Consider the following 14033-nt stretch of genomic DNA (forward strand, 5'->3'; position numbering starts at 1 on the left):
GCTGAGACGACAGGTGTATGCCAACACACATGGCTAGTTTTTAAATTTTCTTTTGTAGATACAGGGTTTCACTTTGTTGCTCAGGCTGTTCTCAAGCTCCTGGGCTCAACTGATCCACCCACCTGGGACTCCCCAAGTGCAGAGACTACAGGCATGAGCCACCGTGCCCAGCTTTCACTGGAATTTAAAAGGTCAGCATTAAAATGCTCTAAATCTCCTAGCTCAATGAAAACATGTGGTCATAAAAATGTTTGCTGCCTGTTGGGCATGGTGGCTCACTCCTGTAATCCCAGCACTTTGGGAGGCAGAGGTGGGCGGATCACAAGGTCAGGAGCTCAAGACCAATCTGCCCAACATGGTGAAACCCTGTCTCTACTAAAAATACAAAAGTTAGTTGGGCATGGTGGTACACGCCTGTAATCCCAGCTACTTGGGAGGCTGAGGCAGGAGAATCACTTGAACCTGGGAGGTAGAGGTTGCAGTGAGCCGAGATCACACCATTGTACTCCAGCCTGGGCAACAGAGCGAGACTCCATCTCAGAAGAAAAAAACGTTTATTGCCAAACCCAGTGAACACCTGTCACCTGCTTTTTATTCTTTCCTTTTCTATATTTTTATATTTTTGAGACGGTCTTGCCCAAGCTGGAGTGCCGTGGTGCAATCTCCACCTCCCGGGTTCAAGCAATTCTTCTGCATCAACCTCCTGAGTAGCTGGACTACAGGTGCATACCATCATGCCTCGCTAATTTTTGTATTTTTACCAGAGGTGGGATTTTACCATGTTGGCCAGGGTAGTCTCTATCTCCTAACCTCATGATCCACCCACCTCAGCCTCCCAAAGTGCTGGGATTACAGGCGTGAGCCACCACACCTGGCCTTCTGTATTTATTTGTAAACATTTATGTGTTTCTGTCACTTGCTAATTTTTAGAGGTGTAGTCCTAGCTCGCTACAGCCTTGACCTCCTAGGCTTAAGGTATCTTGCCACCTCAGCCTCCCGTGTAGCTGGGACTACAGGCGTGTGCCACCACACCTGGCTAATTTTTATAATTTTTGTAGAGACGGGGGTCTCCCTTTGTTGCCCAGTCTGGTCTCAAACTCCTGTGCTCAAGCGAGCCTCCTGCCTCAGCCTCCTAAAGTGTTTGGGCTTATAGGCATGAACCACTGCACCCAGCATCTATCTATCTATCTATCTCTGTCATTCTCAGTGCCACCGTTTTTTCTTTCACTGCCAGTTAGTTATTAATAGAGTCATTTTAGATGATGTACCTAGATGATTTTTTCTAATCCTTGCAAGCTAGTTTTTTAATCCCATTTTACAAATGAAGAAACTCAAGCTTAGACTGATTTGACTTGAAAGTCCAAGTGTTGCCCTCTAACGTGGTTTGTCCATCTCTCCTTGTTTCTGGCTTTCCTTTTTCTATGCCTGAGCTGCTTCCACTCACTGGCCATCATAGTAAACTGTGTGTGGGTCTGTATGCATGTGTGAGCGTGTCTACGTACTGCAGTACATTTAGGGAATAAGGATTGATGTTTCTGCTCAGTTTAACAGTGAGAGAACGTCCTTCTCTTTTTTCCTCCCTTCATTTTCTCTGAGAAATGCGGGGTTGAGGGGGTAGAAAAAAAGAGACGCAACAGTAAAATTTGTTTTTAAGAATCCCCCTTTCTTTTAAAAGAAACCCCAATTATGGAACTCTGGCTATAATTTTTTTAACCGGTCAGTGGCTGTGCATAGAGTGGTGGCATCTATCAGTGACATTTACTAAGCATCCACTGTAGATGAAGGAAAATGCTTAAATAACTGAAGAAAAAAATGTCCTAAAACCAATGAAAACCACCTGCTGTCAAAGGAATAATCAATTTAACATTTGCAGCACTCCCTGTCCTCACCGTGGGGGTCCTTTTGTTCTGTCAAGTGACTGAATTGAATTATTTGATGCCTTTGCCATCTGGGTGCTCCCATTATGGATCCAAGATGGCTTCGGTTCTCTTCTAGTGCCCCCAGAAGTCCAAGTGCTAGGCAATAACCACGTCTTCCTGTTTGTAAAGTTCCCAGAATCCTGGGCATAAGTCTTGTCAGGCCTCCGAGTCTGGCCATTATAGCCTTGGTGACCTGCACGTGCACCTCTGGATGGTCCCCAGGAGCCAGAAAGTCTGAAGTAACCACAAGTAACCAGGTGGTCACAGAAAGAAGTAAAACAAAAAACTTGTTCCTGCCTCCACTAATTGCTCTCCCCCTGCAACCTGCAACCATTGTTCCTGCTCAGCCTTGTGGAATTTCCACCCTGGACATTGGGTTTCTCAAGACCCCACCCCTCTAACTATGTAATTTACCCACCGTCCCCTCTGCTTGTAATTGATAACCCCCACCCTTATGATCATGCTTGTTTATAATATATGCCCCTACCCTTGTGACCATGCATCCCCTGATACCCTTCCCCTCCTGAAAATAGATTACCACGTTTAACTGACCACTTGCCCCAACCTATAAAACCAACTCCTATCCCACTGTGCTCCACTGACTCTCTTTTCAGACTCAGCCCGCCTGCACCCAGGTGAATAAACAGCCATGTTGCTCACACAAAGCCTGCCTGGTGGACTCTTTACCCGAGTGACATGCCTAACATTTGATGCCAAAACCTGGGAAAGGGGAACTCCTACGGGAGACCAAACCTCCCGTCCCTACTCCTTGTGCTCCCTCCGTGAAGAGATCTACCTATGACCTAGGCTCATCAGACCAGCCCACGATCCGCTCACCATCCTCAGATCAGGTAAGCGGTTTGCCTCCACTCTTCTCTTAGCCCTTCTCACTACCTGTCAGCCTTCTCCTTTCAGTTTCATTTTCCTCTCCCTTTCAGTGGAGACAAGAAAGACAGGACTTTCTGTGAGATTCACGACCAGAAAAAATCCCATGTGGATCACGGAACCGGGAAGACAGTCTTCCCTTGGTGACTGATCATTGCGGAGACATCTGCTCTGGTCACTCACTTGCACTCACTCCTAGGTGACGGATCAACGTGGGGGCGCCCCCTTTGACCAGTTCACCCCAGGTACAGACCAAGATTTAGTCTGGGATGCCTGCTAAGCTGCGTGGTCTTCCATTCACGTTCCTTGTCTCCGCCACCCTCCATTCCTCCCTCCTCTCCCTTAGCCTGTGTTCTAAAAAAAAAAACCCCTCAAACCTCTCTGGCTCTCATCTGACCTACTCACCTGACCTAAAACCTAAGGGTCTTATTTTCTGCAATACTGCTTGGCCACAATATAAATTGGACAATGGCTCTAAACGGCCAGAAAACGGCACTTTCAATTTTTCTATTCTGCAACACCTAGACAATTTTTGTCAACAAACGGGCAAATGGTCTGAAATTCCCTATGTCCAGGCATTTTTTTTTTTTTTTTTACATTCCAATCCCTCCCTAATCTCTGCTCTCAATGCAACTCATCCCAAATTTTCCTTCTCTCCCTTCCATCCACTCCTACCTCTGCCAGTGATTCAGAATCCTCCTTGTCCATTGACCCTTCTGACCTTTCTTCTCCCTGCCTGTCCGAACCAGACCCTAATCCAGGCCGTAACCCCGACCCCCCAGAGCCTCCCTCCTCTGCCCTCAACCCACCTCCTTATGCCCTTCCCATCACCTCTCCACCTCATACCCCATCAGGCTTGCAGTTTAGCCCGGGGCTAACTCCTCTGCTCCTGCCCCAAAATTCCCCCTTAGAGAGGTGGCTGGAGCCTAAGGCATGGTTAGGGGACATGTTCCTTTCTCTTTATTATTATCTCACCTGGAGTAACATAAATGTCATCCTTACCTCTGAAAAACATTTATCACCCAATCATCCCCTAACATTAAAAAAGCTACAGAAATAAAAATCTGGCCCTCAAACCCCACAAGAAGAATTAATTAACCTCCCCTTCGAGGTGTTTAACAGTCGGCAGGAAGCCGCCAAGCGGCAATGCATTTAGAACTGCAATTTCTTGCCTCTGTCCTAAGACAAACCTCAGCCACACCACTGGCTCACAAAGACCTCAAAGCGCCCAGATTCCAGTGTCCAGCTGCCCCTCCCAGACCTTGCTTCAAGTGTCAGAAACCTGGCCAGTGGGCCAAGGAATGCCCGCAGCCTGGGATTCCTCCTAAGCCCTGTGCTGTCTGTGCAGGCCCCCACTGGAAGTCGGACTGTCCAACTCACGTCACTGCTCCTCGGCTTGGTGGTTAAAGACTGATGCTGCCTGAACATCTCGGAGGCCCCCTGGACCAGCTCGGATGCCGAGCTTCAGGCAGCTTTTACGGTGGAGGGTAAGTCCGTCCCCTTCTCAATCCAGGGGCCACCCACTCCCATGCTAACCTGCCTCCTTGGCCTCCATAACTGTTGTAGGAATTGATGGCAAGGCTTCCAGGCCTCCCCAAACCCCCCAAGTCTAGTGTCAATGAGGCCAGCACTCCTTTCCACATTCTTTCCTAATCATCCCCACTTGTCCAGTTCCTCTGTTAGGCCAAGATAGTCTAACAAAATTGTCTGCCTCCTTAACTGTTCCTGGGTTCCAGCCACACCTCATTGCTTCCCTCCTCCCAGAACCCAGACCTCCCTCAACAGCTCCCCTTACGTTCCCCTACCTTAAGCCTAGGGTGTGGGACACCACGTCCCCATCCATCCTGTTTGTGTGCCAAGACATTTCCTGGTTCCACCCCTGCTGCCTTAACTCTCTTCTAGATAACCTTCTTTTCCAAGGTATCCCGTGTAACCACTCTGCCTATTCCTCCCGCTCCCTTGGCTGCCCCACTTAATTGCATCTATTATTTCCAACACCTGTACGAAATCCTTAACCCATTCTTGGCGAAACTAATCCAACCCACCCCTATTCCTTATACACTGCTGAAATTCAGCGTTACGCAGTTGGAGTTCTTACACAAGAGCCAGGTCTGCGTCCTGTTGCCTTCCTTTCTAAACAACTTGACCTCACTGTCCTAGGCTGGCCCTCATGCCTGCGTGCGGCAGCTGCCTCTGCTCTACTCCTTCCTGAGGCCTTCAACATCGCAGGCTCTGCCTCTCTCTATACAGCTCTCGCAGTCTTCAGGCTTTAGTATCCTCTCCTCTTCGCATCTCCCACATCTGTTACCCGTCCCACATCTTATCCAACTCTATTCACTCGTTATCGACACTCCCACTGTGACTATTGCACACAGCCCCGATTTTAATCCAGCCTCTCATCTAATACCACACATAGACACAAGTCCCAAACCCTATAACTGTATCTCCCTAATTCATATAGCATCCTCCCCGTTTCCACATATTTCTCGTTCCCATTCCAGACCCAGACCAAACAAACATGGTTTATTAATGGCAGTTCTTCAAAGCCCAGTCAGTTGGCCAAAGCTGGTTATGCGGTTGTATCCCAATCATCTGTCATTGAGGCTGCCACACTCCCTCCCTCTACCAACCACTTCTCAGCAAGCTGAACTCGTTGCTTTAACCCGTGCTCCCTCTTGCTAAGACTACATGTAAATATCTAGACTGACTCTAAATATGCCTTCCACATCCATGCTGCCATATGGGCAGAAAAAGGTTTTCTTCTTACCAAACAGGGGTCTTCTATTATCAATGCCCCCTTAATAAACGCCCTCCCTAAGGCTGGAGTCGTCCACTCTAAAGGACACCAAAAAACTTTTTAGATCCCATTGCCCACGGAAATGCGTCTGCCAATGAAACAGCTAAGAAGGCAGCAAATGCACCAATATCCCCTCCTAGCGGACAATATCTTCTTTTCTTTTTCATCAAGTACTCCTACTTACTCGCCTTCTAAATCCTTAACCTACTGGTAACTTCCCACTCAAGGCAGTTGGTTTTTGAATCAAGGAAAATTCCTTCTTCCTGACTCGCAAGCCCATCTGTCCTTTCTTCCTTTCATAACCATGTTCATGTGGAATATAAGCATTTGGCCTGTCTCTTAGAACCTCTACCTCCTAACCTTCATGCAAGTCCATCCTTAAAACCATTTCATCTCAGTGCTCCATCTGCCACTCTACAAATCCCCAGGGATTTTAAAGATCTCCTCCCTTTCCCACCCACCAAGCACGAGGATTTGTCCCCACACAAGATTGGCCTCATTTGCCTCGTATCAGAAAATTCAACTATCTTCTTGTATGGGTAGATACCTTTACAGGGTGAATTAGGAAGAGAAAAGGCAATTGATGTTATTTCTTGTCTGTTAAATATCATTCCCTGATTTGGCCTGTCTACTTCCATACAATCTGACAATGGCCCTGCTTTCATTAGCCAAATCACCAAAGCAGTCTCTCAGGCCCTTAGCATTCCACGGACTCTCCATGCCCCTTACCACCCGCAGTCATCAGGAAAGTAGAAAAAGCTAACGGCCTTCTAAAAACACATCTTAACCAAACTCACCCTTCAAAAGGACTGGTATCCCTTCTACCTATCGCTCTCCTCAGAATTCATGCCACTTCCCGGAAACCCACAGGATACAGCCCCTTTGAACTCTAATATGGCCGTACCTTTTTGCTTGGGCCTAACATTCTCCCAGACGCTAGTCCTCTTGAAGACGATCTTCCAGTTCTCCAACAAACTAGGCAGGAAATTCGGCAAGCTGCCTCTTACCCACTCCAGGTACCCGGCCTTATGAGGACACCTTAGCTGGATCAGTGCTAGTCAAGGATGTAACCTCTCCAGCTCTACAGCCTCGGTGGAAGGGTCCCTACCTGGTTGTCTACAGTACCCTAACTGCTGTCTACAAGACCCTCCCCATTGGGTTCTCCATCCGATGACCAGCCTAGGCCATCCGCCTCCTCTTGGAAGTTGTGAGTACTCTCTCCTACTTCTCTTAAGCTAACTCGAATTCCTGAAGAGTAGAAACAAACCACAGGAGTTTAGATTATATTCTAACATTGACAGGAATCCTTTTCTTAACTTTGCTACTTGTAACAGGACTCTACACAGTCACCCCTAAAACTTGATGAACACATCACAGGTTCTCTATTTCTGTTGCTTTCTGTCTAATCATACTTCTGGTTGCCCTTCTTATCTACATTTAAATGCCCTACACCTGCAGCCTTGCCGGTTCACCGCTTTCCTCCAGACCATTTTAGCTGACATCGTGGTTCTACCCATGAACTTCCACCCTTGACTTCTTCCTTGAGTGGATAAATGGTCTTACATGGCAAGGGACGCTCCAATTCTTCCACCCTAATCAAGTTCTCTTCTTTACTTTTCTGCTCCCTCTTAGTCCCATTCTGTCACTCCCTATCCCTTGCTAATTACCTTCAACATACCGTCAATCTAACCCATTCCCTCTTCACTGATTCCAACCCATTGTTGGCTAAAAAATTGCTGGCTCTGCATCTCCCTTTCTCCTCTCCTTAAACGGCTATTCCTGCCCTGCCAGCCGATCAGGCTACCTCTCCCGTCTCCCTACACCTCCGCACTTCTCTTAACAGCCCCATCTCTACCCTCCCATGGAGCTTCTCTATTTCTTAGATGAGTTCACCAAGACATCCTCAAGCATTTCATACCAACAAGCTGCTATACTTCTCTGCAACTATTTATAGCAACTCTCACCTCATATCAACTCCACTCCACCCATATTGGGACCCCTTACTACACACACAACTATCCCCACTCCAGTTCCTCTATGCATTTCCCATCAACGAACCACTGGAATTCCCTTGGATAATCTTCCACCTTCCAAGTGCTCCTTTGTTCTTCATCTCCAAAGCCCTGACACACATGTTAATATGCCTTTAGGAGCATATTCACTTTGCTTTACTGACAAACCCTCTAGCACTACTAATAACCTCAAAAATATTAAGTTATTATTGTCTAGATCGGCACCTTCTCTCTCGCTCCGTCCTTGGCCACCCTCTGCCTGTTCCTCGGATTCTTCTCCTAGCCCCTCTTCATGCTTACTCATTCCCGGCCCTACAAATGTTAGCAGCGGACTGTTTGTTAATACTACATGCTTCCTCATACATGATGAAAATCAAACTGTCTCCACTACACGGTTACCCCATCAATCTCCCTCTCAACCTCTAACTGCTGCTGTCCTTGCAGGATCTTTAGGAGTTTGGGTACCTAACTCCCCTTTCAAGGATCCCTCCCACCTTGTCACCCTACATTTTCATTCTGCCTCGCCCCAGGCCTTTTTCTCATGTGGCTCTTCCACCTATATGTGTCTACCTACTAACCGGACAGGCACCTGTGCCTTAGTCTTCCTTATTCCTAGAATCTGATTTGCCAGTAGCAATGAACAACTGCCTGTCCCCCTAATGACCCCTACTAACAAAAAGGGTCATCCAGCCAATTCCATTACTCGTGGGAATAGGGATTGCAGCCTCCACTGTAGACCTTGGAACTGGCAGAGCAGGGGTCGCCACCTCTGTCAAAACATTATTTCTAAATAAAGAATGCTGTTTTTACTTAAATCAGTCCGGCCTAGTTTGTTTATAATATCAAAAGGCTCAAAGACAAGGTCCCAAAATTTGCTACCAGGCAAACAACTATGCCAAATCGACTTGGCTGTTTTCTAGCTGAATGACATGACTTTTTCCAGTCCTCATTCCTTTAATACCTGTCTTCCTTCTCCTCTTACTCAGACCTTGGGTTTTCCGATTAGTTTCTCAATTCCTATAAAACCATATCCAGGCCATCACTAATCACTCTATATGGCAAATGCTACTTTTAACAACCTCACAATATCACCCCCTGTCCCAGGACCCCTCAGCTGCTTAAGACAAGATGCCTTGGCAACTCTCCCCGGTTATTTGCCTGTCTTATCTCTCCAGCCCTATTTCGCAGTCTTCACCCTTCTAGGATCAACCAAAAATACCAATCCATCACTCATGAGCTCCAGGCAGAGCCCAGCTAATGTCAAGATGCAGCGTGACACCTCTCCAGAAACTGCACATATCCCTTGCCGTCCAAATCTTCTGGGAGCACCCCCTACACTGGAAACTATTCTGACCTTGGCTCAAGGCTTCATCACCACCCATCTTAAAGCTATTATGTTTCTAAGGACTTGGCCAAACGCCTACTAAACTACAAAAATCATGGGCTTTTCTTTTAGGTGTCTGTTCAGTGCCCTGTCATGCTCAAAGAAGCCATGAGAAACATCGCCCCTACTCCCTTCTCTAACTAACTAACTTTTTTCCTTATAAAAAGATGGGAATGCCAGGCCTCCAAGTCCAAGCCTGGCTATTATAGCCTTGGTGACCTGCACATACACCTCTGGATGGTCCCCAGGAGCCAGAAAGTCTGAAGTAACCACAATTAACCAGGTGGCCACAGTAAGAAGTAAAACAAACAAACAACTTGTTCCTGCCTCTACTAATTGCTCTCCCCCTGCAACCATTGTTCCTGCTCAGCCTCGCAGAATTTCCCCCCTGGACACTGGGTTTCTCAAGACCCCACCACTATTACTATGTAATTTACCTCCCCGCCCCTCTGCTTATAACTGATAACCCCACCCTTATGATCATGCCTATTTGTAACAGATGGCCCCTACCCTTGTGACCATGCATCCCATGATGCCCTTCCCCTCCCTAAAATAGATTACCACTTTTAACTGACCACTTGCCCCAACCTAAAAAACCAACTCGTATCCTACCGCCCTCCACTGACTCTCTCTTCAGGCTCAGCCTGCCTGCACCCAGGTGAATAAACAGCCATGTTGTTCACACAAAGCCTGCCTAGTGGTCTCTTTATGCAAGTGACGTGTCTAACAAGTCTGACTACAGGGAGGAGGCTCCCAGACACCAGGCCTAGGACACCTCCAGGAGAAACCAGCCCTAAAGCAGGGGCTCACAAGTCATCACTAGTCCTCTGTAAAAGTAACACCATGAAAACCCAACCATAGAGACTTTCACGATAATAAACTCAAGGTTGACATTTCTGAGTGATATGTCAAATGTGCTGAGAAATCAGCATTTTTGCTTTTAACAATTAGCCCACATCAGAGGTATCTGAAGGCTTTTTACATTGAATTTGTACATTAGATTTTTTTGTGGGTACAATTTTAACTTTTCAGGAAACATCCTTATTATTGTCAGGTGGGGTGTTTGCAGGGAGGTCAGTGCTTCATGAGTTCAGGAAGAGAATACCTGTTTCCTGGGTCGCTGTGTTTTTCTTGTTGGCCATGTTAAATATCGACCTCCTGGAATCGACAAGCAGCCGGTAATATCCAGCCGTCAAGCAGGCCAGGTTCATGGCATCTGAGGATTCCATCAGAAGCGTGATGGGCTACACAAAAGAGAACATTTTGGTTAAAGCCATCAATTCTTAATAATGTCTCTAGAGTGTCAACGGCTGCATTTATGCTTATGGAAAAAGGAGCTATTAAACATTTCATGGGAGAAACCCAAAGCAGAAGAAAAAGCCAAGGATAACACCAAGTGCCTTACTGAGAAACATTCAGGACACACCATCTAAAAAGCCTGGACATTTTGAATCTCTTCCAAGTCATGTATATGTGTATATACATATATACATACATATGTGTGTGTATGTCTATATATGTGCATATATGTATGTATATATTTGAGAGCCATATATATATTTGAGCCAGGTTCTCCCTCTGTCGCCCAGGCTGGAGCGCAGTGCCATGAACTTGGCTCACTGCAACCTCCGCCTCCTGGGTTTAAGTGACTCTTACGCCTCAGCCTCCCGAGTAGCTGGGATCACAGGCATGTCCCACCACGCCAGGCTAATTTTTGAACTTTTAGTAGAGATGGGGTTTTGCCATGTTTGGCCAGGCTGGACTCCAACTCCTGACGTCAAATGATCTGCCCGCCTCAGCCTCCCAAAGTGCTGGGATTGCTGGTGTGAGCCACTGCACCTGGCCCCCAAACCATACTGAAATGAAAAAAAGATTGTTTTCTTCCCAAATAATTAACATTTTTAGCATTTAAAAACAAACAGGTTAAACTGGTAAATTAACTAGTTAAGTTACCAGTTACTTCAGTTACCAGCAGTGAACCCACAATCTGAAAATTACAGAAAGATTAAGTTTTGGGTTCACAGTATAAATTAGTGTTAAAGAGAGGTACAATTCAAGTGGAAATGACTGCTAAGACTGAATGAAAAGTGCCAGAGATCCAGTAAAAGGTTGCTTCTAAATGCGATTGTAAATTTACAGGAGGGTAAAACATGGGAGTTGAGAAAAGGCCTACCTAAAACCCTCTTGAAACCATGAGGTTATTATACAACTGGACATGGATTTGGGGCTTATAGGGGAAAAAAGTGTTTGATGAAGCAGTTTTTCTCATTGAGTTAGGAAGGGTGTATTCTTGTCAAAAGAGAAAGTGAGAGAAATAAAGAATCAAGATATGAAGACAGGCACAGAGACAGCGAGACAGCAGGCTTCTTCCTTTCACTCCTAGGTGTAGGACACTGGCCGGTTCAATGACCCCAGCCGGTTGAATGTAACTTCCCTGCCAAAGCCCCTGTGCTACTTGTTGAACTGCCTTTCCTTCCACTTCATTTGAGGTCTCCCCTCAGCGTCCAAGCCACCACATCATTATTCTATACAGGCAGGACACCATCAGCCAGGCACGCCACTCATTTCTGTTTAGGACAGATTATCTCTGTAATCAGATCTGTAATAACTGCATCCAGTTCACCTTTTCATCCACCTGTCTCCATGATGGGACTATTTCTCTCAGCCTTTTTTCTCATGGGGTAGGATAGGCATTCCAAGTCTATCCTCACACTTTCAGCTTGCCATGAAGTCAATGGGAACCCTCTGAATCCAGCCCATGAAATCCCATAGGCCACAGCCAGCATGTCTGAGCTCCACATTCTTTTTTTTTTTAGATGGAGTTTCGCTCTTGTTACCCAGGCTGGAGTGCAATGGCACGATCTCGGCTCACCGCAACCTCCGCTTCCTGGGTTCAGGCAATTCTCCTGCCTCAGCCTCCTGAGTAGCTGGGATTACAGGCACGCGCCACCATGCTCAGCTAATTTTTTGTATTTTTTAGTAGAGACGGGGTTTCATCATGTTGACCAGGATGGTCTCGATCTCTTGACCTCGTGATCCACCCGCCTCGGCCTCCCAAAGTGCTGGGATTACAGGCTTGAGCCACCGCGCCCGGCCTCCACATTCTTTCATGATTATCTGTTCCAACTGCAGAGCTCTCTGGTATATTCTGATGTGCTTTGCCACATTCTCAATTACTGTTAATCCACTCCTCCCACACCACCCTAGTGGGGATGCAGGTAGGGCTGGGTCCTCCCTGGCTGTTCTCAGAGCACCCTCCAGGCTGATGCTGTCTCCTTTGTGGTGTCACTATTGCCCTTTGTTCTAGTGCCTTTTCTTTATAGAAACAATAGGAACATTGCCATTGCCAAAATCCAGTAACTCATCTCTACTGCGAAAAGAAGGTGGACACCAGGAACCTGGACTATTTCCCATTCTCTTTTGGGAGTAGGGTTTTGCCCTTTGTGGACCATCTCAGATTTTTTTTTTTTTTTTTTTTTTTGAGATGCAGTTTCACTCTGTCACCTGGGCTGGAGTGCAGTGGCATGATCTCGGCTCACTGCAACCTCTGTCTCCTGGGTTCAATTGATTCTCCTGCCTCAGCTCCTAAGTAGCTAGGATTACAGGCAAACACCACCACGCCCAGCTAATTTTTGTGTTTTTAGTTGAGATGGGGTTTCACCATGTTGGCAAGGCTTATCTCAAACTGCTGACCTCGTGATCTGCCTGCCTCGGCCTCCCAAAGTACTGGAATTACAGGCGTGAGCCACTGCACCCAGCCAGATTTTTGTTTTAAATGGAATGGCCGTAAAATTCTTGGGGTCAGATGTTCAGTCTGTATCAATTGCTACCATATGATAAGAACAACCATGAGAAGGCAGAAGAACTAAAACATCAAGCTTTTCCAAAAGAATAAACACACATGGACCCAACCTAAGTAAAGGGAGTGAGAATTCTAAAGAGAGTCGGGGAAAATCCCCCTCTTGATTCGAGTCATATATTCTAGAAAGTTAGTTCAGAAAAGTTTCCCCTACTCTATAACTATAAATCACATATTCTATAGTCAGAAGGGACCTAGAAATTATATATCTTGTTTTCTCATGTATGAATTAAAAAACTGAGCCCAGAGAAGTATAGTGACCTGTTCCCAATCACACAGCAATTTAGTGAGAACTGGGGCACCCCAGGCCTGAGTTGGGTGGATTATTTTCCGCACTACGTTGCATCTGTGATGCTCTGCACACATTGACACTTGACTGCCTTGTAAACACCAGCAGTGTTATCAGAAATTAGCTATTTACAGCAAGGCAATGTATCAACATCCGAAAAACTTGCCTTCACATCTAGCACGTGGAGTTCCACCCGCACCAAACTCTCCTCCTCAGAAAACATTTCGATCCTGTTGACGTGGCTAAAGTCGGCTAAAAGGGCCACCAGATTGGTTTTGGTGTTGATGACATGGCTTATGCCATACCGGGGCCCAACCAGGAGAGTCACTTCCGAGCGCTTTTCTGCCTGCTGAGAAAGAGAGGTTGACAACATAAAAATACTGAACTGAAACGCCATGCCAACTTGAACCTACGATCCTATTTTTAGAAGATTACATTTTCTTTGGAAAGTGTTTCTGGGTCATACTGTGCTAAATCATCCAATGAGAAGAACCAGATACATGAATGAATTGAGGCTCTGATAAATTCTGAATAATTAGAAAGTAAATGTTATAGCACAGTACGTTCATAGTTATAAGATGCTTTTAGAAATAAGCTTTTTCTTTTTAGTCTTTCTTCTTTTACTGTGAAAGCAACTTCTGGCACAATGATTTTAAAAACGGCCATTGTTAGAATCCTTTGATTCTCTTGGTTCTTCACATTTCTTTTTCTAGGGCATTCTGCAGTGGTATTTTCTAGTTTAACATTTCTTCTGATATTTTCAGACTGTTGTGAAGTTGGTTAGAAATGAAGGCTGGAGAAGATTCGCAGCTGATGTGCTTTTGTCATCAGAGGTGGAATGAGCCGCTGTGGCTTCCGAGAGAAAGAAAAAAAAAAAGAAAAAAGCAA

At 46.1% G+C, this 14033-nt stretch overlaps 1 protein-coding gene and 1 long non-coding RNA gene across 13 annotated transcripts in view; one reads left to right on the forward strand and one right to left on the reverse strand.

Annotated features, from left to right (window-relative positions):
- LOC105705366 (uncharacterized) overlaps positions 1-9592 on the forward strand; it is a 54350-nt gene extending 44758 nt beyond the window's left edge. The window contains exons 4-7 of the long non-coding RNA XR_010338168.1: positions 2534-2770; positions 4153-4291; positions 6618-6808; positions 8789-9592. This is a non-coding gene — a long non-coding RNA (uncharacterized LOC105705366). The remainder of the gene's footprint in view (positions 1-2533; positions 2771-4152; positions 4292-6617; positions 6809-8788) is intronic.
- FRMPD4 (FERM and PDZ domain containing 4) overlaps positions 1-14033 on the reverse strand; it is a 900683-nt gene that overhangs the window by 11621 nt on the left and 875029 nt on the right. For all 12 annotated transcript variants that reach the window (XM_012435175.2, XM_021674826.2, XM_064364515.1 and 9 more), the window contains 2 exons: positions 13312-13494; positions 10103-10241 (listed from right to left, as the gene is read on the reverse strand). In XM_012435175.2, coding sequence (XP_012290598.1) covers positions 10103-10241; positions 13312-13494 — 322 coding nt within the window. The remainder of the gene's footprint in view (positions 1-10102; positions 10242-13311; positions 13495-14033) is intronic.

Source organism: Aotus nancymaae, unplaced genomic scaffold, assembly GCF_030222135.1.
Source record: "Aotus nancymaae isolate 86718 unplaced genomic scaffold, 86718_ANA_hifiasm-v0.15.2.pri h1tg000058l, whole genome shotgun sequence".
In the NCBI taxonomy this organism is placed as follows: Eukaryota; Metazoa; Chordata; class Mammalia; order Primates; family Aotidae; genus Aotus; species Aotus nancymaae.